The sequence below is a fragment of the Herpailurus yagouaroundi genome, unplaced genomic scaffold, assembly GCF_014898765.1.
Source record: "Herpailurus yagouaroundi ecotype Mexico unplaced genomic scaffold, PumYag 28, whole genome shotgun sequence".
Lineage (NCBI taxonomy): Eukaryota > Metazoa > Chordata > Mammalia > Carnivora > Felidae > Herpailurus > Herpailurus yagouaroundi.
In genome coordinates, this window is record NW_024412376.1 from 137,221,552 (window position 1) to 137,236,440 (window position 14,889).

Genomic DNA, 14,889 nt, shown 5'->3' on the forward strand with positions numbered 1-14,889 from the left:
AATAGGAGAGCAAACCAGCATTTAGCATTTTGACAGAGACGTAGCTAAATGATAAAATATTGTTGAAAGAGAACTAATTAAAATATACCTTACACACGCATTTGTACTTGGATGGTGCCCAGTTACATATAGGCACGGTTTTACGTATGTGGAGACCCAGGCTTCCAGAAGTTAAGAGGAAACAATATAAAGGCAAGCAGCATCCAGATGGACTGGTTTGAATTGAGGCACGGCCACCAAGTAGCGGGGTGACCTTGGGATGGTTGCTGTACGTTTCTGTGCCTCCTTTCCCCATCTGTAATGTGGGGATAGACCTCTAACTCTGCCCTAAGTTTGTCGTGAAGATTTGATGCTTAGCTTAGCGTTGGTTCCTAAATGCTCTGTAAATGTGGTAGTTATTGTTGTCAGTGGTAACAGAGAAATAAACCACTCTGAGCCACACTTCCATCTCTTCTGGAACACCATCTCCCCCAAAACAGTTCTCTTCCTAGTTTACTATGGCTCTGTATGCTTTTGGTTCTGACTCTGATCGCTGGTCCCTTACTGTGCTGGGCTTTCCAGCTTGTGTGGACCTCTCCACATGGGTTAGCCTTGCTGGAGATTTGGGGTGCTCCTCTCGGCTGTGCCCTGAGTGCCTGTGCACAGCCCTCTCCTGTTCCTCTCCTGTTCGCTCAGTCTCTCCGCCAGGCCCACCTGCTGCCCCCAGATCTCAACAGATGTCATCTCTTCCTATTTATTCTGAGAGAAAATGGAGGTGTCATGCACCTTGTGCCCTCAACTTCCTTCAGCCCGCTATTGAGCTCTCTAACTCACAGACCCCCTGATTCAGGAAGAGGTGAATCCCCCCCCCCCCCATTCCAGTATTTAATCTGTCTGCCTATGGAAATCTCCTCAAGGCTATCACTCCTTATTCCCTCTCAGTCTCTTCCTTTCGCCCTTTTCGTATGTAAATACATTGGTTTCAGCCGCTTAAAAACAAAACAAAACTCCAAACAGAAATTTCTTCCTCTCACCCTGAAGGTGAACTACCCTACTACCCTTTTTGTGCTTCTACTGGGCTTTTAGAAGGGGTACACTGAGCTCAGTCTCTCTTCTTCAACCCAGGAAATCGAATCTTACATTCTGGTCTACTGAAAAACTGCTGTCCAAGGCCACGAAGATCTATTTTCCTTCCAATTTAATTTATTTTTTCATTGTATGTATGTATTTATTTATTTTGGGATTTTGAAGTTTACTTCAAGAAACTACAGAAAAACAGGAAGTAAAGTACAAGGAGAAAGTTTAAAAAATTCCAAGCAGCTTCTTAAATTAGAAACTAATGGTTTCCCATGAGTCCTTAGAAACTTCTATGTTGCCTGACTTGTCTGAGTTCTCAATTCTTTTTCTCAAGAGTCTTCTCAGGTTGTTTGTTTCTTGTTTCTTTTTTTAAATTGTGTTAAGAACATTTAACATGAGATCAGCCCTCTTAACAAAGTTTTAAGTGCATGATACAGTATTTGTTAACAGCAGGCACAAACATTATACCCATTCAATAGGAGCTACCCGTTTTCTCCTCCCCCCACTCCAGGCAATCACCATTCTATACTCTCTGTTTCTATAAATTTGACTATTTTAGATTGCTCATAAAGTGGAATTATGCAGTGTGTGTCCTTCTGTGACTGGCTTTTTTCACTTATGTACATTTTTTCACTAATGCCCTCCTGGACCATTTATACTGTTGTCTATGGCAGGATTTCCTTTTTTTTTTTTTTTTAATTTTTTTTTTTAATGTTTATTTATTTGTGGGAGAGAGAGAGAGACACACACACAGAGTGTGAGCAGGGGAGGAGCAGAGAGAGAGCCAGACACAGAATCCGAAGCAGGCTCTAGGCTCCGAGCTGTCAGCACAGAGCCCGACATGGGGCTTGAACTCACGGACCGTGAGATCGTGACTCGAGCTGAAGTCAGACGCTTAACCAACTGAGCCACCCAGGCGCCCCTGGATTTCCTTCTTTTTTAAGGCCGAAAGGGATTTGGTTGTATATGTACACCGTCTTTTCTTTATCTATTTAGTCATCAGTGAACAAACACTTAGGTTGTTTCCATATCTTGGCTATTGTAAATAATACTTGCAGTGAATATGGGAAGCAGTTATCTCTTTAAGATCCTGATTTCAGTCCTTTTGGGTAAATAGGATAAGTTGGACTGCTGGATCATATGGTAGTTCTATTTTTAACTTTTTGAGGAACTTCTTGTTTTACATAGCGGCTGCACCAATTTTCCATTTCCTTCCTATTTTAGTTGCTCTCTCTTGCAGCTTCTGACCTTGCTGACTGCTCATTCCTTTTGGAAACTCTATCCTCTGTTCTAGGGTAGAAACCTGGCTTCTCTCCCTCAGCTTCCTCATGGAGTGGATCCGGTTTCTCACTGGATATTTCCATCTGGTTGTCCCCATGTTCAAAACTGAACTCGTGATAGCGTCCTCTCCATGCCGAGTATATTAGTTTTCTTGGGCTGCTGTTGCAAAGTACCACAAACTGGGTGGCTTAAAAAAGAGCCTCACACTTCTGGAGGCTGGAATTCCAAGATCAAGCCCGGCAGAGTTGCTTCCTTCTGAGGGCTGTGAAGAAGAATCTATTTCATGCCTCTCTCCTAGCTTCTGGTGGTTTCATGGAAGTCTTTGGCCTTTAGAAGCATCACCCCATCTCTGCCTGTATCTCCACATTGTGTTTTCCCTTTGTACCTGTCTGGCTCCACATTTCTCCTTTGATAAGGACATGTGGGATTTGAGTCCACTCTAATGACCTCATTTTAATTTGATTACCTTTGTAAAGACCCTGTATTTTAATAAGGCCACATTCTGAGGTACTTGGGATACTTCAACATTTGAATTGGGAGGGAGGTAAAATTCAACACATCACACCAAGCAAGCTTCCTTTTCTTTAAAGTTATTTCCCATCTTGATGAATGACATCAATGTCCACCATGTTATCAAGCAGAAACTTAGGCATCATCCTTATCGATTCACTTGCCCTTACATGAACTTGGGATTCAGAGCTTGTAGAACTTGAAGGCAAAATTTTGGAAGAGGAACCTTCATAGCATCCAACAGTTTCCCAGAGGGGTCTGTGATTCCCAAATGGCTGACCACCTCTGTTTTGTATCTTTTTTTTTTTTTTTTCCTAAGGTGTCTATCACTTTAGTACAAAAGGAATACATACATATGAATTTTAGAAAATTATAGATAAGTATAAAAATAAAATTTAAAGTTATTCTATTATTCAGTTACCTGAAATCACTTAATATTTTGGTCATTGCTTTGTACATTTTATGCCTTCTTGCATTTTTAAAAAACTAGTTGGACCATACTGTATGTAAGATGTTGAATCAAGCCTTTTATATTCAACATTGTATCTTAAGTGTTTTCTCATGTCTTCATGAAATCTTTATAGTTTTAAATGATGCATATTATTCCATCAAATGGGTGGATAATGACTGACTTAGATATTTTCTTACTATCCCATGATCAAAATTCATATTGTTGCCATTTTTTGTTTTATAGAGAGTGTGGCAACCACTTTTGCTATTCAATTGGATTCAAATAATTTGTTTGTAATTCAGATATGACTCAGCTGGGGAGAAAGAGAAAGATGGTCAATGTCTCTAAACAAGTCTTTAGTGTAAACTGAAGGAAAACTAAATTTGCCTAAGTTAACAATGTTTTAAGGCATTATTTGTGAATAGTTACTTTGTAATTTTAAAGTTATTTTTATTGAATTGCTATGGTAGGTCACAGTAGATTCTCAAGTCAACTGCTTTTTATTAGTTCTTTGTAGTCCCTAACAGGGCTGTCCAACAGAACTTTTGGAGATGATGAAAATGTTCTTAAAAATTTTTTAATGTGTATTTATTTACTTTTGAGAGAGAGAGCACAAGCAACAGAGGGACAAAGAGCAAGAGACACAGAATCCGAAGCAGGCTCCAGGCTCTGAGCTGTCAGCACAGAGCCTGACGTGGGGCTCAAACTCACAAACCATGAGATCATGACCTGAGCTGAAGTCTGATGCTTAACCGACAGAGCCACCCGGGGGCCCCGAAAATGTTTTTTATCTGACCTGTCCAGTATGGTAGCAATTACTACCCATGTGACTACTGAACGCTTAGAATGTGATTAATGCAACTGAAGAACTGGATTTTTAATTTTACGTCATTTTTATTGGCTTACATTTAAAATGTTTATTTTTGAAAGTGAGAGAGAAAAAGAGCATGCGTGTGAGCGAGGGAGGGACAAAGAGAGAGGGAGAGAGAGAATCCAAGCAGGCTCCATGCTGTCAAGTGCAGAGCTCAACGCAGGGTTCCATCTCACAAACCATGGATCATGACCTCAGCGGAAGTCAAGAGTCAGACGCTTAACCAACTGAGCCACCCAGGCGCCCCTTAATTGACTTAAATTTAAATAGCTACTTGTGGCTAGTGGCCACCATATTGGATAGTACAGTTCTATCAAGGTGGTGAGTAAACACTTTTACAATGCGTGCCTCTTCCTAAACACTCTTCTACGTGCTTTACATATTAATATATTTAATCCTTACGATGACTCCATGAAGTAGTCTTCTAGTTTCTATTTGGTGGATAACAATTTACCTCAAAGCTTCGTGGCTCAAAACAACAACAGTCACTCATTTTGCTTAGAAATCTACAACTTGTCAGGATTCAGAAACAGCTCATGTTTGTTCCATGCATCACTAGCTGGGGCTCTCTGGTCTACTTCTAAGATACTCAGTTACAGAGTTGGCAAGTTGATGACTGTTATTGGGTTCTTTTCTTGAGGAACCTTCGGTTTCTGCACGGCATGGTGATTAGTTTCCAAAAGCAAGTGCCCCAAGAGACAGGAGGTGGAAACTGACAAAGTGTCACTCCATATTCTATTGATCAGGCAAACCTCAGAGTATATATTCAAGGGTAGGAGGTACAGACTTCTCGGTTGGAGCAGTACCAAAGGATTTGGGGCCATGTTTTAAAATCGTCCTAGAAAGATATAATCATTTTGATTTTATTTAATAATGAGGCAACTGAACATAGAACAATGAAGTAACTTGCCCAAGGTGACATGCCTAATAGATGGCGAAGCTGTTATTCATGTCGGGCGTTCTGACCTTGGAACCCCAGTGCTATATCGCGTCTCTCTGTAATTCATGTTTCACTAATTTAGATTCATATCTTCTTCAGTTTTCCCATGGTAGAATAATTACGAGATTAAGTGACTGATACTTGTTTGTAAATCACAGACTCTAAATAATGTAGTAGTATTTGCAAGGGTTTGCCAAATACCAAATGGATGATAAAGACACATTCTCAACCCCCTGATTCAGGAGGAGCTGTTGGCTCCAATTCTGAGCCCCTCCACTTTTGTCCCTATTCCTACTGCCCTCCAAAGAGAATTGGTTGTCACTTCCAGATTGAAACAGACCATGATTCTGAGTAAAACTCTCTCGGTCTTAGCATGTTGCCTACTTCACCTATTCCTGTTACATGGAATATATGTTACTAAAAAGGAATTAATAGGGACACCTGGATGCCTCAGTCCGTTAAGCGTCCGACTCTTTATTTTGGCTCAGGTCACTATCTTGTGGTTTCATGGGTCTGAGTCCCATTTCAGACTCTGTGCTGATAGCACAGAGCCTGCTTGGGATTCTGTCTCCCTCTCTCTACCCCTCCCCTGCTTTCTCTCTCTCTCAAGATAAATAAATAAACTTAATAAAAGGAATTTTTAAATAAGACTTACTTAGAATTATAAAAGGAGTTAAAGAAATGTTTCTGGTTTTTACTGAAAGGCTGGTAGTTAAATCCTGATTTAGATGATATATTTGTGCATGTTTAGGGAAGTGTGTGTGTGTGTGTGTGTGTGTGTGTGTGTGTGTACGTGTGCTTCCATTTATTTGTTCATTCATTTATTATATTGATTCCTAGAAGATAAATCAGAAAAAAAATAGGTTATCCCCAATTCTAGAGATTGTCTGATAAAATAATGAAAGCAGCCTTTTACAAACCTAAGAAACCAGCAATTTCCTTTCATGTTCAAAGGTAATCGATATTTCCATGTGAAAGACTGATAGCCCTTTGTATGGCCTCTGGTTTGCAAATTGGGCTTCTGTTTGCTGCAATAATGCAATGTGGTTATTTCACACCTGATATTTGTCCCATTCAATCATTGCCACATGGATTCTTTTTTATCAAAACACTCTTTGAGAGAGCTTATAATTAAGTGTATTTAGTTTTCCAATTTCTGAGTGTCTTTTCTGTTTTTTTCTTTTTTAATTTTTTTAAGGCAGAGGGAGAGAGAGAGAGAGAGAGAGAGAGAGAGAGAGAGAGAATGAATCCCAAGCAGGCCCCACGCTGTCAGTGCAGAGCCTGATGCAAGGCTCAAGTTCACAAATCACGAGATCATGACTGGAGCCAAAATCAAGATTTGGATGCTTAACCAACTGAGCCACCCTGGCATCCTCCTATTTCTGGGTTTCTTAAGCAGCACTGTGAATCTCCCTGATGTAGAGAACTTCATTTTAACACTTCAGAATCTGAGTATTCCAAATAACGAGAATTCATTTCAATCAAATCTCACATTTCCCTTTACTTCTCATCCTGCCTGACCCCCTCCTTCGTTTCATAATTCTCTTCTCATTTTGTGTCTGTGAGTTGGTACTTTGCTGGTTTTCTATGTAATTTGCTCTTTCTCTGGTATCTTCATTGGCCGTGTCTCATGACTGCACCAGGCTCTCTGCCTCTCACTGTCCTTCATAGAGGAGATTCAGATCCCTATGCGCATGGGCCTCTTGGGAGCCTACGCGTGGTATCCCTGCAGGCTTGGATGTCTGCCACCTCTGGTAATAAGTCCACGTGATGCTTTGACATGCCCACAGGCAAATTTCTCCTTTTCTCTGAAAGATGCCTCCTTCCCAGCTGCCCTATTTTTGTTGTCATAAAACAGGTCCCTGCCGTTATTCTTTCTTCTGTTTACCCATGTGTATGCCTTCCCCAGCATTTCTCTCAACCTGTGACCTGCCTGTGTGTTTTGTTTAGGGACTGATGCCATTCTGGATTTTTCTCTTTCGCATATTTTAGGTCTGTCAGCTTACTAAACCCTTCTAGAACATAAGCTCCGTGAGGACAAGGATCTTTGTTTTACTCAGTGATATATCACACGCACCTAGCATGGTGACTGCCGTGGTTGAGCATTTACTATGTTGTCAAAAAGGTTTGAAATGTTTTACGTGGATAATTTATTTCACCTTCATAACACCCTAGAAGGGTGGGACGCTTCTAGTAGTATGCCTGTTTCACGAGAAACTGAGGCATGGAGATGCTAAGTTATTGCCCAGTGTCACCCAGCTGCTAGGTGGTACAGCCAGGACTTGAACCCGGGTCTCCTGGGCCCATGCTCTTAACCACTAAGCACCCCGCTATAATGCCACCGAACGATAGCGTGTTTGCTTTGTGCTTATGTTTCACCGGAACTCTGTACATGCTTTCTGCCCTGTGTGGGTGCTGCTACAGCTGAAGAAGCACACACTAGCTTGGGAGGTTTTGAAAGAAATTCCCAGGGTGGGACCTAGTTTATGAGGAGCAGGGACAGGAAGGGGACTCAGACTTTGAGCCAAGCCTGGCCCTCAGCCTGTGTTCTGTGCTGCCAGACCCACCAGTCTCCGCGTGGCCCACGGTTTGGGGAGGAGACTCGGATTTAACATGCACGTTCCCCAGTGTTGTCAGGTTTTTCTTGCCTCTGACAGACGTCTGACGTGGCCGTGTGTATTTCTTCCTGTAGACAATGGTGGCAGCCGCACGTTGCACTCCAAAACGGAGACGACACCGTCACCCACTAACAATACTGGCAATGGACACCCAGAGTATATCGCATATGCGCTCGTCCCTGTGTTCTTCATCATGGGTCTCTTCGGCGTCCTCATCTGCCACCTGCTCAAGAAGAAAGGCTATCGTTGTACAACAGAAGCCGAGCAAGATGTGGAAGAGGAAAAGGTTGAAAAGATAGGTAAATACCTGCATTCTCTTTATGGAGATGTGGATAGGGACGATTTTTTTTTTTTTTTTACGATTTTATTTTATTTTTAATCTCTACACCTAGTGTGGGGCTCGAACCCACCACTCTGAGATCAAGAGTCGCATGCTGTACTGACTGAGCCAGCCAGGTGCCCCAAGTGGGGGCAATTTTGAAATAAGTAACCAGTCATATGTATTTTCCATCTCTATGAGGCAAAATGGTCCATCTTCGCAGTAGGTGGTATGGCGGAGTGTCCGTGTAGATTTTGTAGTAACCCCACCTAGAGCTTGAAACCTGCCTGTCCTTTACGAAACACCTACCAGCTCATTCCTTGTGACCTTGGGCAAGTCACATATGCTCTAAATCCCTACTATGTATAATTTAACTAGAATTTAATCTTAGTTAATTTCATGCCAATTTAATTTAATTTAAATGAGGGCAGTGATCTCCACTTTGTAGGATTATTGTGGAATTTAGAGAGATGATGCATTTGGTATTTGGCACATAAGCCCACTCAGTAAATATGAATCCTTACTATTATTATTAAAAGAGATTCTAATAAGGATAATGTGAAATATAAATAGCTCTCACCACTTGTATGGTATTACTCTTGCTGGGGGAATTCAATCTTAAATCTGTGTGACTGAAATTTATATTTATTAAGTAAAATAATTGTGTCAACAGTGCGATAAAAGTGTGGCAAGAAATGGTGCCTTAGATTAACTTGAGGATAGTTTACCTTTTCCTCTTAACTTGGAGTGTTAGGCAGTGTTCAGAAACACCCAAGAGAATGAGATTTTCTTTCTTCATAGATGTTTTTTTTCAACCATCCTTCAGGGACATTTCCAGACTTGGAGTTGGGGAGTAGTACCTAACTTTCCTTATCCCTTTCAGCTCCTCAAAGGTCAGTTTTTGCAGAGGGGGACATTTGGAGTAGGTCACCTTTCGAGAAAGTCCAAAGGGCGGACTGGGGGAGCTTCCTCATTCCTTGCCAGCCTGCTGGCCTGTTGGTTTTTCCCACCCCCACTGACCTTTGAGGCAGAGAGAGAACCCGGTTGCAGGATGAGTCATGTGTAGCTGTGAGCAAACCAAAGCTGAGTGTTTGTCAATAGAAAGCAAGCCTCCTCCTCCCCTCCTTCAAAGATGCTCTGTAAGCTGGCTTAGCAGGTCAACATTTGCACCGTCTGGCCAGACGTGTGTTTTCACAGAGGGGAAAGCCGACTATGGATGGAGAAGACACCTTCCCAGGTACACGAGTAGGACACTGCACACCTTGATTCGTTCTCTGTGAACTAAGATGGTGTATTTCAACCCTCCTTTTTCCTTCCTCCCTGAAATTACACAGTTTCAGAGTGGAGGTTTGATTTTTCTTCAAACACTGTCACATATACAGAGTCTCATAAAGTTAACGGTTTGTGGGCAAATAACCACGGCTGAAATTTAGGTCAGTTGCAAGTGTATTTAAAAGAAAGGAGAGGCTTATAAACATGGATGAATAATTGCCCCCAAAGAAATTCATACTCTAAATTAATGTAGTATACCTGCAATTAAAAGAAAATCCAAGGCGGGGGGGTGTCTGGGTGGCTCAGTTGGTTAAGTGTCAGACTCTTGATATCGGCTCACGTGGTGATCTGCGGTTGTGAGATTGAGCTCCGCGTCAGACCCTGCACTGAGCATGGGGTCTGCTTCGGATTCTGTGTCTCCCTCTCTCTCTGTCCCTCCCCTACTTGCTTGCATGCAAAATCAATCAATCAATCAATCAATCAATCCAAGGAGAATTTTTTCTTTTAATTAACTATCTTCTTCCCATTTCCCCTAAGGGTTTAAGGAAATGATGAGAGAGAAATATAGTAGTAATGACTGATACAGATGCATGAAAGTGAGTGGGTGTTTGGACTTGGGAAGACGGTTGATGGATAATTCTGGTACTGGTTGTGTCTGTTATATATGCCAAGGAAATCACCATGGACTGTGCCCCAGGCAGTTTGGGGCTGAAGGAAGAAAGCCTAGACCCTTAGTGCCACGGCAAGAGCTTTCTTGAGACTGTTCAGTGAGGTGTCATGGAATCCACAGAAGTGACCAATTTAACCCACGCCCTCCTCTGCCTTCTCTTTCAGAGTTGAATGACAGTGTAAATGAAAACAGTGACACCGTTGGGCAGATTGTTCGCTACATCATGAAAAATGAAGGTATGGATGTTTTAGTGTTCCAGAACAATTCGATATTCATATGTGTTATTGAAAACTTGCTTCAGAGAGTCAGAATTTGTATGAACTGTCCTGTCAATATTTCTGGTCATTGGCAGCACCTTTTACCTAAGCTCATTAAGCCATTAAGCTTTCAGGTTATCCAACCATGAAGTTTCACGTAAGTGTGTTTTCAGAGAGCCAGTGGGTGTGAGTAGTGCATAAAGCCCGCCCTGGAGGCTCACCTTCCAGTCCTGGCCTCACTTTGATTTGAGCGAAGTCACATTACCTCATGGAGTCTCCATTTCCACCTGTTTTTAAAAGGAGGATAATAAATAATATTTATATGGTAACATTGTTGTGACATCCTGCATGTAAAATGCTTATTAGTATAGTAGGCGCTCAAACATTGTCTGTTCCTTTCTTTTTTTTTTTTGTATTAAAAAAAGCTGTGGTAAAATAGACAAAACATAAAAAGTTACCATTAAAGGTACAGTTCGGTAGCATTAAGTACATTCATAATGATGTAAGCCGTCACTACTGCCTTGTTCCAGAATGTTTCCATCATCCCAAACTGAAACTCTGTACCCATTAAACAGTCACCGTCCACACCCCACCGCCCTCCCCCCCGGCCACCCTCCGGCGACCTCTCTGCTTCTGTCTCCATGGATTTGCCTCTTCTGGGATCTATTCTCAAGTGTTCCAATTTTTAAACAGTTTAACCTTTGTGGACATAGGCAATTTCCCCCCTCGGAAATGTGCTCTTAACTCCTCTTTTCTGAAGTGGAGGATGAACTGAACCTTGATTTGATAAATCAGGGTTCTTGTTCAGAACACTGGTTATTATTTCTGTAGGATACCATTACAGGGGTGCACAGGGTGAGGCTCTCAGTGACTTTTGGGGCATGTGGAACTCGTTGGGCACATCTCCAATAGCTGCAGATCGCTGTACTTTGCAGTTCTCACGAGAATCGAAAAGAAAACCTCTTCCTTGGGCTCTGTCCTGGCTCCAGTCACAGCGGTGCTGTAGGGCACACCGATGCAGCCGAGCCATTCGTCCGAAGGGGAAACTAGGGGAAACTAGCCGTACTGCTAAGTAGATGCTGCTGCTCTGCCTCCAGCCCTTCCCTGGGGAGCCCCACCCCCACAGCCTCACTGTCAAGCAGAGCACTGGCCCGGCCCTGGGTGTGGGTCAGCCTTTTGACTTAGAGAAACAGCAGTTTCAGCTGGTTCCGCATCATTTTCATTATTCTTTACAGTGTGCTTTTCATATGTAATTTCATTTAATCCTCACACTATCCCTCTAAAGTTGGTATTGTTTTTCTTAAAACGTTTATTTATTTGAGAGAGAGAGAGAGAAAAGAGCATGAGTGGGGGAGGGGCAGAGAGAGAAAGAAAGAATCCCAAGCAGACCCCACACTGTTATAGTGTAGAGCCCGACTCGGGGGCTGGATCCCATGACCATGAGATCGTGACCTGAGCCAGAATTAAGAGTCAGATACTTAACTGGCTGAGCCACCCAGGCACCTCTAAAATTAGTATTGTTATACCCATTTTACGGGTGCAGAAAGGAAGGCTTCAAGTAGTTGAGTTCACATGGTCAGTGAACAGCTTAGCCCTAGCTGGGTCTCTTTCAACTACACAGCATTACCTCTCCTCTCTTTAATTTGTGGTTTCAGTTTCTACAGGATGTAAAACCGCATAATCAATCTTATTAGAATGGCATTTAAAGTAAGAACAAAAATGACCAGAATACTTGGATTTTGATCTCTGCCTTCCAGAGACCTTCCTTCAGGGAATGATATTTGGTGATGTTATTCATTAATACCCAATGGTGCACATTTCTACATAAGAAATCATTTTTAATTTGCACAAGAAATAAACAAATATGTTCTTGGCATGGAAACTTCAGGCCAACGGAGGTACACATGGTGAGGCATGGCATGCCTTGTGCATTGGAAACTACCTCACATGGCTTTGGGATCTTGGGGGCCTTTGGGACTGGGGCTTCTGAGAGCTGGGGCAGCTGCTAAATTAGTTAGTATGGGATGTGGTGGGACTGACTGTTGGATCAGAAATAAATAAATTGTGAAAACTTTGCAAGGGCTGAAGTTCTTATGTACAACTTCCTTGTATGAGCTGAGTGTTTGCCATATGGTGGCCCTGAGGGCTTTCTAGGGACTAACAACCTTTCGATTCAGATACTTCATTCCCAATTTACAGTTGAGAAACCAAAAGGTCCACAGTGCTTAACTAGCTTGCCAACATCACACGGCTGGCAAGTGGCAGAGCTGAGATTTGAACTGTAGCATCTGACTCCAGAGTCTGTTCTTAACCACTTGCTGTTACTGCCTCTTTCCTGGTAGCAGGAAGGAGGGATGGAGGTGTCTTCCTTTCAAAGAGATAAAGTGTACAGCTGGGATAGTTTATAAAACTCTTAAGCATTAAGTCACTAAATTCTCAAAACTACCTTATGGAGGTAGGCCCTTTTACCATCACATCTTGCAGATGAGGAAACTGGCCCAGAGCTCATACGACAAGCAGCATATGGCAGGATGGGCCAACAGTGGCACTCTGCTTCATTACAGCAGAGGAAAAGCGTTTGACTTTCTGGAACAAGCTTGCTGTGTAGTTTCCTACCTCCCACACTCATGGGCAAACAAGTCTGTCCTTTTCTTTTTTAATGATGTCCTTTTCCTTTTGGGAAGAAACCTTTTTGTTTCCTCTGTGTTAATTACCGGTAGGTTCATGAAAGTAGCAGCTAAGGTCCTGTTTTCCTTCTGTCTCCTCTGCTCCCTGGTTTTTCCCCTCTCCCCCGGTCCATGCCTTCATTTGTCTCCTGTGATTTCTCCAGTGACCTGTGAGCATGAGTGGTGGTTCGGATCCTTTGGGTGGCCCTTGGTTCTCCTTGGCCACCAGGAGACATCTGACCTCACTGGACATCCCTTTTCCAGACATGGCCATCTCTAGCTTCCTTCCAGCCTGTGCCCAAACCACAGCTAGGGAATTAGATCCATTGTTGGGTCTCTTACCAGTTTATATCCTAGCTTCTTTGGTTTGCTTTGAGACTTCAATTCTCTAGAGAACAAATGCATTTTTGATCTTTTGTCTATGTCTTTAGCAGTCTCTGGACTTAATATCAATTTAGACCTGCCTATTGACATTAATTCAGTTTTCCATTTCTTTAATTGTAAGCACACGGTAACATAACTTTTCCTTTAAAATTGAAAAAAAAAAGGAATACAATTAAATACAACCCATCCATTACCATTTGCCATGTTTATTTAGGTTTTCTTTGCCTGTACTTACATATTTTAAAGCATTTGCTATCATGATTTATGAATAGTCTTCTGCTTTGCATTTTTAATTTCACTAATGGGGTAATATTTCACCTGTACTCATGGTGACATTCTTGCTTATGGTTTAAACATATCGTGTCTCGAATGTTGCAAATCAGGTTCATTTAGGTAAATCTTTTGAGGGATACATTTATCAGCTGACCTGCATACTGATCACTGTCCTGCTAATCTCAAGGCTTGGATTAACCACAGTGCTACCCTTAATTTATCTTTGTAAATAGATTGAATTGAAGAGTGTGTGGGTGGTCATTGGGGTTTTCTTGGGTTCTATGGGAATTTGGAAAATACCTGCATGTTTATAGCTCTCTTGCAGGCCCTTAAACTATCTGATCTGGTAACAATGAAGATATTGTGATTATTCTAGGCAGGGAGATCCTTTTGTGAAATGCTTACCTTGGGGTTCAATTGATACTATGGCAGGAGGGATTCGGTTACAAATTATCATTACTGAGTAGGTCTCTGAAAATTGCTATAATGATTATGCAAATGCCCTATGAAGCATTAAACTATTGATCATTTGGGTAGGGACTTGGACATTGAAGAATGAAAAGGATAACATGGGGTCAAAAGCACCCACCCAAAGTCAGATGGACCAGGGTTTGTGTCCAGCTCTGTCACGCTAGCTGTGTGACTCTGGCCAGTCAGTTATGATCTTTAGTGCCTCAGCCTCTGTATCTGTAAAATGGGCATGATGATTCTGTCTATTCTGGACTTGTGAGGAGAGTCAAACATGGTAGGGTCTCTAAAGCTTTCGGTCAGTGGCTGGCACATGGCAGGCACTCAGATTTGGCCGGTGGCAATAGTTCTGGCCTGGGGATTTGCCTTGATTGCAAGGGAATGTTTGCAGAAAAGACTGGTAGTGGAAGAAATAGGGCATTTCTCCTGCCTGATTTTCACTGCTTTATACCTAAGATCAGGCAGAAATTCAGGACAGAAGAGAGAAAACATTTCATGAAATTACTACCCTCTAGAAAATGTCTCCTGTTCCTGACAGGCTTTCCTTGCCCTGTAACTGACCCCTCCCATTCTCTGGATACCCATGAAGGGAAGTAGAGTCAACAGAATGTTGACAAGAACAGGGGAGCCATCTTTTATGGCTTATTGGAGTTATGAGTCACAATCAGGGAGGGGATACATATTCAAAAGAACTTAATCAGATGATTGCTCCTTCATAGTAAGTCTACAGCCAAATTCAAGCATGTGTTTGAGTCCTAATGGTGAGGTTATGTTAGAAAGTTTTCTCATCCCGGGAAACCACATGACCTCACACACTGAACCTCCTCGGACAGGGAGGGTGTGGGTCATGTTT

The 14,889-nt window shown here is 42.2% G+C and overlaps 1 protein-coding gene across 2 annotated transcripts in view; it reads left to right on the plus strand.

The window, feature by feature from the left end:
• Positions 1-14,889, plus strand: part of RELL1 (RELT like 1) — a 69,369-nt gene that overhangs the window by 24,557 nt on the left and 29,923 nt on the right. For both annotated transcript variants that reach the window (XM_040486005.1, XM_040486013.1), the window contains exons 2-3: positions 7,802-8,026; positions 10,153-10,224. In XM_040486005.1, the coding sequence (XP_040341939.1) occupies positions 7,802-8,026; positions 10,153-10,224 (297 nt within the window). The remainder of the gene's footprint in view (positions 1-7,801; positions 8,027-10,152; positions 10,225-14,889) is intronic.